At 35.8% G+C, this 13,231-nt stretch overlaps 1 protein-coding gene across 2 annotated transcripts in view; it reads left to right on the forward strand.

Moving 5' to 3' along the window:
- The window catches only part of SRBD1 (S1 RNA binding domain 1), a 206,194-nt gene that overhangs the window by 38,515 nt on the left and 154,448 nt on the right, over positions 1-13,231 (forward strand). For both annotated transcript variants that reach the window (XM_023619698.2, XM_023619699.2), the window contains exons 10-11: positions 3,847-3,950; positions 12,632-12,739. In XM_023619698.2, the coding sequence (XP_023475466.1) occupies positions 3,847-3,950; positions 12,632-12,739 (212 nt within the window). The remainder of the gene's footprint in view (positions 1-3,846; positions 3,951-12,631; positions 12,740-13,231) is intronic.

Genomic DNA, 13,231 nt, shown 5'->3' on the forward strand with positions numbered 1-13,231 from the left:
CATTTTGAATATTATAATTTGGAAACACTGAAAATCAGATTCTCTCCCTCCCCAGCATTTGTTGTTGCTGCTGTTGTGGGTTTTGTTGTTTGTTTGTTTAGGGACTTCTAAACTATCTTTGTGAGGACTGTATTCTTTGTCGTATGTGGTCACTAGAGGCTCTGTTTCATTAGCTTAGTGGACAGCTAGTTACTTGACAGATTTCCTTAAATGCGTGAAGCTAAAACAAAAAACAAACTCTCCTAGTTCTTGCAGACTGGCTCTGTGTTGTGCCACTCCTTCAACACTTAGTGAGACTGTTTACAACTCTGCTTTAGCCTTCACTTTCTCTTTGTACAGAACCCCAAGGTCAGTCAGAGGTGAAAGCTTAATGTCCTCTCAGGTCTTTTCAGAGCAAGTGTCTAGTCCTGAGCATGTATGTGGCCTCCTAGACTCCCTAATATAGACAGGAACTTAAAAAGGTCCTTTCCCCTCAAATGTCTCATTTCCCAGCCTCTTCTTTCCTGGGTGTTTTTGGTCTGTCTTTTGATTTCCCTGAGTGTAATTCTTATCCCTGACTGTTGTTATCCCTTAAGACTGTTAACCCTTAAGACTGTGGCTAATCCATTTGCCTTTAAATACTTTTAACAAATACTACTCAGGAAATTGCCTCTGTCCTGGGAAAGCTCTGAGGCAGGCAAAACAAAGGCAAGCTCTTGAGCCAATGCCTCAGGGAGCCACCAGACAGATCAAAACACACAATCACTGTTTTTTGAGAATAAAGTCCACATTGCTCCCTCTGGTACTAGCAGTCTGCACCATGAGTGTAGACTGCTATCTTCATGGCCACTGCTGAGCTGGAGAGTGGGGGATAGTAAGAGGGAAAGTTAAAAGTTCTCTTTTACCAAAATTCTGCAGCTTCTTTCTTCTTTAACTGTTGCTCTGGTTGTTGTAATTCTTGGATTTGGATTCCAGAGTTCTGAAAAAGTTGATTGTGAGTTTTTGTCAGTTTATCTGTTACTTTAGTAGAGTGATGGAGTTTTGGTGTTTCTCACTCCACCATTTTGGTGATGTCACACCTAACAGCATCTTTAAAGTGTAGGTATGTATTCCCCCTTGTTCTATTCCAAAACCAGAATGTTGCTTTAACATAATAAATATCCTTTATCTTATTTAATGCTTTTTAGCTTGAATTCTACTTTGGTATCAGGATTACAGGATAATCCTTTCAGGTATAAAAATTATAATTTTGTTGAAGTTCAATCTCTTTTTTTGTTGATTATGCTTGTGGTGTTGTATCTAAGACCTCACCTAACTTAGGAAGATTTTCTCTTATATTTTCTTCTAAGAGTTTTATAGTTTTAGTTCTTATGTTAAAGTCTGTGACCAGTTTTGAGCTAATTTTTGTGTATGATATGAGGAAGGGGTCCAACTTCATTCTTTTGCATGTGGCTATCTAGTTGTGGCAGCATCACTTGTTGAAAAGACTGTATTTTCTCCATTGAATTGTCTTGGCACCCTCGTAGAGAATCAATTGACCATAGAGGTATGGATTTATTTCTGGACTCTCAATTCTTTTCCATTGATCTATATGTCTATCCTTATGCCAGTAGCACGCTGTCTTGATTACTGTAATTTTGTAGCAAGTTTTGAAATGGGGAAGTGGGAGTTCTCCAACTTTGTTGTTCTTTTTCAGAATTGATTTGGCTATTCTTGGTCCCTTGAATTTCCATATGAATCTTAGAATTAGTTTGTCAGTTTCTGCAAAGAAACTAGCTAAGATTTGATAGGGATTGAGTTGAATCTGTAGATCAATTTGGGGAGTATTGCCATGTTAGCAATATAAAGGCTTCTGATCCATGAACATGAGATGTCTTTCCATCTATTTAGCTCTTCTTTAGTTTCTTTTAACGTTTTGTGCTTTTCAGAGTATAAATTTTGCACTTCTTTTATTAAATTTATTCCTAACTATTTTATTCCTTTTGGTGTTAACGGTAAGTGGAATTTTTAAAAAGTTTCATTTTCAGAGTGTTTATTGCTAATTTGTAGAAATTGATTATCCTGTAACCTTGCTGAACTCTATTAGTTCTAATAGGTTTATAGTGGAGTCCTTAGGATTTTCTATATACAGGATCATATTATCTGCAAATAGACTTTTACTTCTTTCTTTTCAATCTAACTATCTTCTATTATTTTTTTCTTTCCTAATTTCCCTGACTAGAACCTCCAGTACAATGTTGAATAAAAGTGGCAAGAAGAGACACCCTTGTAATCTTAGAGGGAAAGCATCTAGTCTTTCACCATTAAATATGTTGTTATCTGTGGGGTTTTTGTGTGTGCCCTTTATCACGTTGAAGAAGTTGCCTTCTATTCCTAGTTTGTTGAGTGGTTTTATCATGAACAACTGCTGGAATTTTGTCAAATATTCTTTCTGCATCTATTGAGATGATTGTGTAATTTTTGTTTCTTACTCTATTGGTATAATGTATTATGTTAATTGATTTTTGGATGTTAGACCAACCTTGCATTCCTGAAATGAATCCCTTTTGATCCTGGTGTATAATCCTTTTTATATGTGTCTGGATTTGGTTTGCTCATATTTTATTGAGGATCTTTACATCTGTATTCATAAGAGGTAATGGTCTGTATTTTTTCTTGTGATGTTTTTGTCTGGTTTTGCTATCAGTGAATAGAAAAAGTTGGGAAATGTTTTCTTCTATTGTATTTTTTGGAAGAGTTTGTGAACAATTGGTGTTAATTCTTTAAATGTTTGGTAGAATTCAGTGGTGAAGCCATCTGGGCCTGGGAATTTCTTTGTGGGAAATTTTTAAATTACTATTTCAATCTCTTTATTTGTTATAGATCATTTTGGATTTTTTATTTCTATTTGATTCTGTTTTGGCAATTTGTGTCTTTATAGGGATTAGTCTATTTTATTTAAGTGATCTAATTTGACATACAGTTGTTCATAGTATTCTCTTAGGATCCTTTTTATTTCGGTAGCATCCACAGTAATGGCTCCTCTTTCATTCTAGATTTTGGTAATTGGAATGTTTCTTCTTTTTTCCTTTGTTGGTCTAGTGAAAGGGTTGTCAGTTTTGTTGATATTTTCAAAGAGCCAACTTTTGTTTTTGTTGATATTTTCTACTGTTTTTCTATTCTCTGTTTTGTTAATTGTCCCTCTTTTCTTTATTATTTCTTTCTTTCTGCTTGCTGTAGGTCTGTTTGCTCTTCCTTAAGGAATGTTTTCAATGTGTTTTAACACAGTTGCTCTTTTACTCTATTAAGAGCATGAACAGGTTGATCTAAACTTAAATTCCTCCTTTGCTACTTGCTGACTTTGTGATTTGGGACACGTTAGTCTTAGAAAAATTATTATATAAAATGAAGACAATAATACATCACTGGTGGCTTTGAAGATTAAATGAGATAATGTATGTAAAGTGCTTTGATGGGCCTGACAATTAGTAAGTGCTCAATGAATGGCAACAAGAAGTAGTTATTAAATATTCTGCTTAGAAATCTCCATGTTTGTATTTATCTTAGCAGTATCTTTTCACAAATATAAAAAGTATATCTTTCTAACTCAAGATGATCAAATATTTTCAATTATTATAATCTGAAATGAGACTTTAGATCATCAGAGTCTCTTCCTGTGAATGTCATAGGCTTTGTACCTGTATTTTATTTTTAAAAAACTTGAAAAAAGTATAAAGAAATGATTATTTTTTAATACATTCTTGGTAAATAAATGAATAAAAAATGGATATAGCTGTGGGCTGGATAACCACCCAGTTTGTTTCACAAATCTTGACTGGTTAAATTAGTCTTTTGTATATGGTCTTTGTCATATATGTTTGCACGCAGATTCTGGCAATTAACCGTGGAGAAAATTTGAAGATACTGACGGTCAAGGTCAACATTTCTGATGGAGTGAAGAACGAATTCTGTAGATGGTGCATCCAGAATAGGTCTGTTTACAAATTTTTGCAGAATTTCTTTTCGTTTGTTTCTAAAATACCATACTGAGTTCTACACTCACTGGTGTAGAAAGATGTCCATTATGTAAAACAAAAACAATGACAGGCAGTGGATATAGTGTTGTTTTTACATTAAAAAAAAATAAGTATATATGTTGTGTGTGTTTAAATAGAAAATATCTGGGAGGGTACATAAGAATTATTAATGGTGATTATCTCTGGGGAGAGAGACTCTTACTTTAATACTTTTCTGTACCATTTGAATCTTTTATAAAGAGCATGTTTTCTCTTGTGAAAAAAATAAATTAACAAAAACATACTGTATAGCATATCTGAAATGTTTTGTTCACTAAGGATAATTGAAACAAAAATTTAATTTATCAGATATTAGAATATAAATCGCTAAACATACTGTATGTAGTTTACCTAAGATATTTTGTCCATTAATGATGGTTGAAACAAACATTAAATTTATCGGATATTTCAGAGAAATTTGTAAACTCATGTAACTTTTTTTTTCTTTTAAGATTGGCACCTGAGCTAACATCTGCTGTGAATCTTCTTTTTTTTTCTTCTTCTCAAAGCCCCCCAGCACATAGTTGTATGTTCTAGTTGTGGGTGCCTCTGGTTGTGCTATGTGAGACGCCGCCTCAGCATGGCCTGGTGGGTGGTGCCGTGTCCGTGCCCATGATCTGAACTGGTGGAATGCTGGGCCACCGAAGTTGCCACGTGGCCAGCCCCTAAACTCATGTAACTTTCTCTTATCCTTTTCCATTTTAAAGGAACCTTTTAAAATAGCACCACATGTTTGTATAGCACTTTTAACTTTAAGTTTTGACTTTTCAGAGTGTATTTGATCCTCACAACAACCTATTTGGTTAGTAGAGCAGATTTGTAGCTGCCATTTAACCAATGATAAAACTGATACAAAGAGGTTATGTGGCTTGTCTAGCAGTTAGGAGATGTAGGTTTTGGGTACGTTCATCAATAGCTAGTTCTGTGTGACCTTGGGTTGGAGAGATTGCTACTTGAAGAGTTGGATGAATGGTTCTTTGAGAAGAACAAGTGTTGTGTACTTGGGGAATTAGCTCTGTCACCCATCATAGTTCTTGCATCAGTTCATTGGAAGCCAGTTTTCCAAAAGCGAGTTCCATGAAGGATCAGCTTGCTGGATGACCAGATAATACTAACCAAGGACTCATCAAGTAAAACAGCCATCTAAATGTCAATCAGTAGGTAAATTGTTTAAGCCAGTTACGTTATAATCATACAATGGAATTTTGTGTAACCATCTTGAAAAAGTTGAGATAGAGCTAAAGTTGAAATATAATCATGTCTTACTAGGTTAAAAAGACAATTTATAATTAGTATTTATAGTATGATCTCACTAATGGCGAAAAAATATGTCTGTGTATGTGTAGGAAAATGTCTGAAAAGATATAAATGATTTGCCTTAGCTCTGGTGTGAGATTTTCATTTTCTATTCCATACTCTTCTATATAGTTGTCATTTTTTTTGTTTTGGTGAGGAAGATTAGCCCTGAGCTAACATCTGTGCCAGTCTTCCACTGTTTTGTATGTGGGATGCCTCCACAGCATGGCTGATGAGTGGAGTAGGTCCACATCTGGATCCAAACTTCTGAACCCAGACCACTGAAGCGGAATGTGTGGAACTTTAACCACTTGACCATGAGACTGCCCCAGTTGTCATTTTTTAATGAATGCTTATTTCCTTTGTAAGTAAATAAATTCCATTAAATAAAAAGGAAACAACCAAAAGAAATCCTAGATTTAAAAAATTGTATTAAGAAATCAGATAATTTTAATTAAGATATGATGGAACTCTAAAAATGTTTTATAGAAAGAGCAAAATCCTAAGAAGTTTGAATTCCAGTTGTATTACTTCCTAACCTTGTGACTATGAGCATGTTACTTAATTTTTCCCTCAATTTTATTCTTAAAATGGTGAATAATACCTTTCTCATGGATTTGAGAGAATTAAGTGATATTCCAGGTGATTGTGTAGCCTTTGATGATACCACCTATTACAAAGTGGTAGGATTGTTGTGCTAATTTCCTTTTTAGAATGTTTTTTATACGTAAGTCACAGTAAATTGGGGACAACTTCTGGCTTATTTTCCTATGAATATTCATAATACTCAGTATCAGAGTCTGTCCTCAATAGTTAAGGAAGTATTAGTTATGCTTGTAATCTATTGTCTTTGTACTAAGTAAATGTCAAGAAATGGTTTTCCTTGGAGTTATTTAATTATTTTTCCTTGGCTCATCTATGGTTTATTTTGTTCTGTTCTACTCCAAGTGAATATATATTATTTAACCAATACTATAATATTTTGCCTCACTATAGTATTGTGATATAATTTTTAGTCATGTTCTAGAAGTTTCTCTTTATATAGAGAATTGAAGAAAACTTCTATGAGAACTAAAGAACTGAAGCAAGAGCTAGCTAAAATACTTATCTAGGAAGTCAAGAACGATTCTCCAAGAATTTTTTTCTTTAAACACATTTGAATGAATTGAGATGCTTATTCAAATTTTTTCTCCTTCTTTTTTCGACTATCTTTGTCCCTACTTCTGCTACCTTCCACCTCTCCTATGTATTCATGCATTCAGGTTATGTGCTAGATGTTGGGGATCCACCTGTAAACTAGACAAATATACTATCTGCCCTTGGTGACAGTGTACTTTAATGAAGAAGGTACTGAGCAAATGATTAAGAGTATGCTGAGGTCACAAAGGAGAAGTGTAGCCTATTGTAAGAGTTTGTAACAGGGAGCACTCATAGAGTCTGGGCTAGGTGCATATATAGGTCAGAGACAGAAGGAGAGGGAGGAGAAGCAACAAGAAATGAAGATTGAGGTGTAGGCAAGGGCCAGATCATACCTAGCTTTTGAGGCATGCTAAGGATTTTGTTCTTTATCTTAAGGGTGATGGAAAGCCAATAAAGAGTTTAAACAGAGTGTTGTGATTGGTTTGCATTTTAAGAAGATCACTGGCTGCAGTATAGAGAATTATTTGGAGGGAACCAAGAATAGATGTGGGGACAAGAGATGATGGTGGCTTGGACTAGGATGGTAGCAATAGGAAATAAGTAGGCAGATTTGAACAATATTTAGGAGTCTACAGGGTTAGTACAAGGTATCTGATTAGATAGTGGGTGCATTGGTTACAGAAAGTGGTGAACTGAAGAATAACCCTTGTATAGGTTGAACAACAAGATAGATTATCATGCTATAAATACATACAGTACTATATAATTAGGGCAAGGAGTGATTTAAATGAAACTCTTGTTATTATCTAAGGGAGAATACATTTATACCACTGTACTAGTATTAAAAATAATAACTAGGTCCAAATTTGGCTGCTGAACAATTCATCATATAAATTCAACATTTTATACTTAAGTATGTACAAGAAGGTAAGTATGAAGAAGATTTCTGAGCTTGTCAGATGCTGAAATAGTTATTATGTTTGTGAGAACTTCAGTAATCCAAGTTTCTGCATTTGCTCTTTAAACAAAAACGTGTGAAGGAATGATCTCAGCAGTTGCCTGTGCATGAATTGGATTGTATAATAACCAGAACTTGTCTTCTTGAGCTTGCAGATTTTTGTCTTTGACTCGATGAGTGAATTTCTGTTTTCAAATAGAGTCTGGGACCCACAATTCTGTCCCTATCCTCCTGCATCTCTTCTAGGCTCACTAAAGGATTGTGCTGTGATCTTAATAGTCCTATAGGCACTATTTATTTGCCAATTAATTACTGTTCTCTACTTGCATGTAGACTTAAACTGAACAGAATCCTCTCACTTAGAGACACAGAAACAGAATAAATATATTAAACTAATTAAGCCAATGTTTGAATAAAGTATTTGCACGGTACTTTGATCAAAGTTAAGTAGGTGTGGGGCCGGCCTGGTGGCGCAGCAGTTAAGTTTGCACGTTCTGCTTCTCGGCGGCCCAGAGTTTGCCGGTTCGGATCCTGGGTGCAGACATGGCACTGCTTGGCAAAAGCCATGCTGTGGTAGGTGTCCCACGTATAAAGTAGAGGAAGATGGGCATGGATGTTAGCTCAGGGCCAGTCTTCCTCAGCAAAAAGAGGAGGATTGGCAGTAGTTAGTTCAGGGCTAATCTTCCTCAAAAAAATTTTGTAAAAGATTTTTGCATATAAATTCATGAGAGATATTAGTTTTTTCTTTCGTATTTTGTTTTGTAGGGTCTTTGTCTGATTTTTGTATCAGGGTCATAATACTGGCCTTTTAAAGCAAATTGGGAAGTATTCTTTTTTTTTTTTTCTAGAAGAGATTGTGTAAAATTAGTGTTAATTCTTCTTTGGTAGAATTTGGTCGAATTCTCCATCATCTGGGCCTGGAGATTTTTTTTTTGGAAGCTTTTCAGTTACAAAATTCAATTTTTTTGTTGAGTTTTAGTAATTGTGGCTTTTGAGAAATTGGGTCCCTTTTTTTAAGGTTGTTGAAATTATGAGCATAAAGTTGTTTGTAGTATTCCTTTATTATCCTTTAAATAACTGTAGGATGTGAAGTGATATGCTTTGTTTTATTCCTGATCTTAATGATTTATATCTTTTCATTTTTTATTTTGTTATTCTTACTAGAGAATTATCAATTTTATTGTTTTTGAAGAATTGGATATTCGTATCGAGTTTTTAAATTGTTTTCCTATTTGCAATTTCATTGATTTCTACTCTCATATTTATGATTTTTTCCCTCTGGTTGCTTTGGGGTTTTTTTGCTTTTCTTTTTCCTGTTTCTTGAGGTAGGAACTTAGATTATTGATTTGAGATTTTTTTTTTCGGTGTTAGTGTTTATGCTTTTGGTCTTAGTATTTAGTGCTTTTAATTTCCCTCTTAGCGCTGCTTTAGCTTCGCCCCACATATTTTGATATGTATCTTTTTATCTTTATTCACATGTATGTATTTTTAAAGTCTCCTTTGAGACTTCCTCTTTGACCCCTGGATTATTTAGAAGTGTGTTGTTTAATTTCTAAGTGTTTAGAGATTTTCTTGTTTTCTTTGTGTTATTCGTTTCTGGTTTGATTCCATTATGGTCAGAGAACATACTCTTGTATGATTTAAATTCTTTTAAATTTGTTGAGGTTTGTTTTATGGCCCAGGATATGATCTGTCTTGGTAACTGTTCCATGGACACTTGAAAAAAACACATGAATTCTGCTGTTGTTTGGTTTATTGATCTATATGTGTTAGTTAGATCCTATTGGTTGTTTGTGTTGTTCAGATCTTCAGTATCCTTGCTCAGCTGTATTTTATGTTGGTTCGATCCACTGTAAATACTTAGTATTACTAAGATGTTTATGGGTTCTAATGAGATGGTCATGAATGGCAGGTGTTCCTAGGGATTTGGAAATTGAAGAGAATGTCTCTGAGGAAGAGATTTTAATACTTTAAAGTATTGGCTGCTATTAGGACAGATCCTGCCTATTCACATAGTTTGTTTGGATTTTTATATAATCTTGGATTACAGAGTAATTTTGAATAAGTTGCCAATATTTGAAAATTTTAAGAATTTCACATAAAAAGTGTGTTTCTGATTTTTTCTGAAAAACATGATGTGGCATCACTGGCCCTGCATTCTGTTATGGAAACAACTCACTGAAGCTGAGTAGGCTCCTTAGGGAGCAGCATGCTGTCTTTGCAGCAGTCTTCCCCACCCCATGTCAGCCCCCTCCGTGCTTCTCTGTTGGGAACAGTCCTGCTTCCCATTCCCACCCCTATACGATGGCGTTTGAAAATATTGGGGACAAAAATTGGGGATATTTTTGGTGGTTGTCAAATCAATGACTGGGGCTGGATACTAGCCTTTTTTCTTTTTTTAAAGTCGATTTTAGTGCCAGTGCATGGAACAGTCTTGTAAATTATTCTGTCCCAAAATGTCTGTCTCATCACTTTGAGAAAATGTTACACTACAATGGTAGTCCTTTTTTTCATGTGGTACATTTAAGGGGAAGGGTATCCTGTACCCATTTGTCTTTTAAATATGGGAAAATGAAAGCTACATGGAAAGAGCCTATCTTTATGTATAGATAAGAAAAGAGGGGAGTATATTTCTTTGCCAAAGTGGAGAATATTTCTTTGTTTGTAACGGGTGAACAAAGCATATCTCTGTCAAAAACCTACAGAATATGCCATGGATCTTCTTCAGTTGTTTACAGTACTTTTCTGGCCCCTGTAGGTATTTGAGTTCGTGACCCGTGCCTTAATTTGTGTGCTTCATTGTGCACACCTTATATAGCAAGTGTTTTGTATTGTGGAATTTGGTTAAAGTGAGGTCCTTCGTTTTATTCAGAGATGTTTAACTGTTGAATTAGTGGAAGAGTCAAGTTTTAAGATGATATCCTATAAGGCAAACCCGCTGTATTTACTTTAAGTTTAGATATAATAAGGTCTGTGACTTCACTATTTTATTTCAGGTCCCTTCGTGTGCTAAGTGCTAAGTTAATACATCCCAGGAAGCCAGTTAAGGGATAGAAATTGGTGTGGGATAAGGAAGGAAAAGGAGTTTCTGTAATGTAGGAAATGAGTATAGCTGTTATCCTGTAGTGCTGGGTCTGGTGATCTAAAGGTCAGCTGTGAATGGGTATAATTGAGGCATTTTCAAGTATAAAATAGACTCACAGCACTCTGTGTCAGAGAAGGGAGCTGAGCAGTCACACCAAAGGAGGATGTCGAGGTTTAAGGAAGACTGTTGGGGCTTCCAAAGGGATTGGGTAGGTAATGTTAAGGATTTCTGGGTTTTTCCTACAAGTATTGGGAAAACCTTGATTTGGGCTTAAGGGAATGACCCCCAGTAGACATCAGATACATACATTAAAAAAATCACTCCATTAGTGCCCTCCTGCCTCTAAGGACTATCTTCCTAGCCTAATGTCCCATGACCCAGGACTATGTTGGCTCTCCTAAGTGGCCTGATAGCATGATGTATAAGAACCTTGCTGATCTGGCCACTCTCAGAGTCTCTAGCCCCATCTACACCTGACCTGATCCTGCCACTTTGTGTCCAAGCAGTACTAATCTGCTTGTAGTCACTTGAATTTATCATCCTCTTTCATGCCTCAAAGCTTTTACAAATGCTATGATTTCTTCCAAGAATGCTTTTATTCCTTTGTCTTGCTTGGTAAACCACAATTCATTTTTTAAAACCCATCTCAGATGTTTCTCTGGGACATCTTTCTTGACATTGGGTTCCCCAAATTAACAGTAATAATAATGCGTGTCTAATTCCTATCCTACTCCTCCCTACATCCCCTACCCTTAGGTAAAGGTGACAGTAGGGAGTAACAGGGGTTTGGGTAGAAGGAAGCATTTTTGTCCTGCCTAAAAGCACTTTTATTCAAATTGAAAAACAAAACTATATTCTACTCAAATAATACCCTTCTATGAGAGGGATTCAAATAGTTATTATTATGTAACCTTTGGTGTATCACATTGTAAATGCTTAAATGTCTGTTCACTGAAATTTAGTTAATTTCCTAGCTGGGATAAGTAAGGGAGAAGACAGTGTTCCTAAGGTATATTAATGGTATAGTAGAAACCATTAATATTTTATTAATTTATTTGTTAATTTTATTAATTTATTAATATTTTATTAATGGATTCTGTTCAAGAGCCACTGAAGGGCAAGGGCAGAGATGCCATAGATGGATGAAAACACAGAAGGGGTAGGACTGAATTTGTCCTTTTTAGCTTGCCTTTTTCTCTTACCGTTCTTTCTTCAGTGTCCACTAATAATCAGGTCTCTGGCATTTATGTTCATCGGTATGTATGCAGATGTACTGCCTGGTAGAGCAGTACAACCTGAGGAATAGAATGAGTTCTACTCAAGAATGGCAAGAGGCACGGGTTACAGCTGAGTTTCTCCTTTGCTCAGTCTACCTTAACTCTCAGGAAGAGATAAAGAAATGGGAAAAGGATACACTACTTGTCTTAGCTTTGGCTGCCATAACAAAATACCATAGATGGGGTGGCTTAAACAGCAGAAATTTATTTTCTCCGGGTTCTAGACACTGAAGTTTAAGGTCAAGGTGCAGGCTGATTTGGTTTCTGGAGAGAACCCTCTTCTTGGCTTGGAGACAACTACCTTCTCACTATGTCTTACCTGGTTTCAGGGCGGGGGGAGGGATGGGGAGGAGGAGGAGAGAGAGAGCTCTCTGATATCTCTTCTAAAGGCACTACCCTCGTGACTTCATCTGAAGCTAATTAACTCCCAAAGGCCCCATCTCTAAATACCATCCCATTGGTGTTAGGGCTCCAACATGTTAATTTTAGGGGACATAATTCAGTCCATAGCAGTGCTTTAGTAATTTTTTGGTGACTTTCTTATTTCTTAAGGTTTTGACCATTATTAATAATGCTTTGGAGACTCTTCCCAGAATAGGAAAGCTTTTTCCTTCCTTAAGTTTTGTGTGTGACCATGGTTACCAGATTTTTAAAAATAAGAACTCCAGATGTCATAGTAATAATTTCCAGACATCACAGTCTCTCCTCACAGATTATGTTACTTTGGCTTCAATAAACTTTTTTCCCCCTTTTCTGTTCCGCTGCTTCTCCCCTCTTCAGGAGCCTTTTCATGGTCTTGTTATTGTTACATCAATTTTAGTATAGGCTTTCTTTTTTGCAGGTGGAGACCACGAGGCTTTGCAAGGCCAGAGTTAATGAAGATCTTATACAATTCACTGGACGATTCCTTTAAACGCCTTATTTATCCTCTCCTCTGTAGAGAGTTCAGGTATGCATCTTGTCTTATTTAATTTTGTGTACTGTTTATTATTATGTATGGTAATAGGCCCTTTAAAGCTTGTAGTAAATATTTGTCCATGCATTAATCAATCCCGAGAACTGAGTCAGAATCACAAAGTCCTTAATTTAAGCCTAGCTTTCAATCTGTAGAGGCATTCACATGCGTGGATCACAAACGTAGCTCTTGATCACAGTATCCTTTTGAGATCTTGACCACTTAATTTGTACTCCTTCCAGTTCTGCAATACCAGTCTTGAAATTTGACAACCAAGCCAAACAAGTGATTTTATTGATGAGAGATTTGGCTGGGGAGAAACAAACTAAGAAGTTAATGGAGAAGTTAGTTGGAAGCAGTTTTTAGAGATAAGATAAGAGAGCCAAAAAAAGCATGAGGAAATTAGTGGAGCACATGATGAGTTTATTACTGTGAAGAGAGAAAGCTAATATATATGTTTTTAGCTCCAAATGGGAGTTGTTTGGA

This window comes from Equus caballus, chromosome 15 (assembly GCF_041296265.1).
Source record: "Equus caballus isolate H_3958 breed thoroughbred chromosome 15, TB-T2T, whole genome shotgun sequence".
NCBI classification, from domain to species: Eukaryota; Metazoa; Chordata; class Mammalia; order Perissodactyla; family Equidae; genus Equus; species Equus caballus.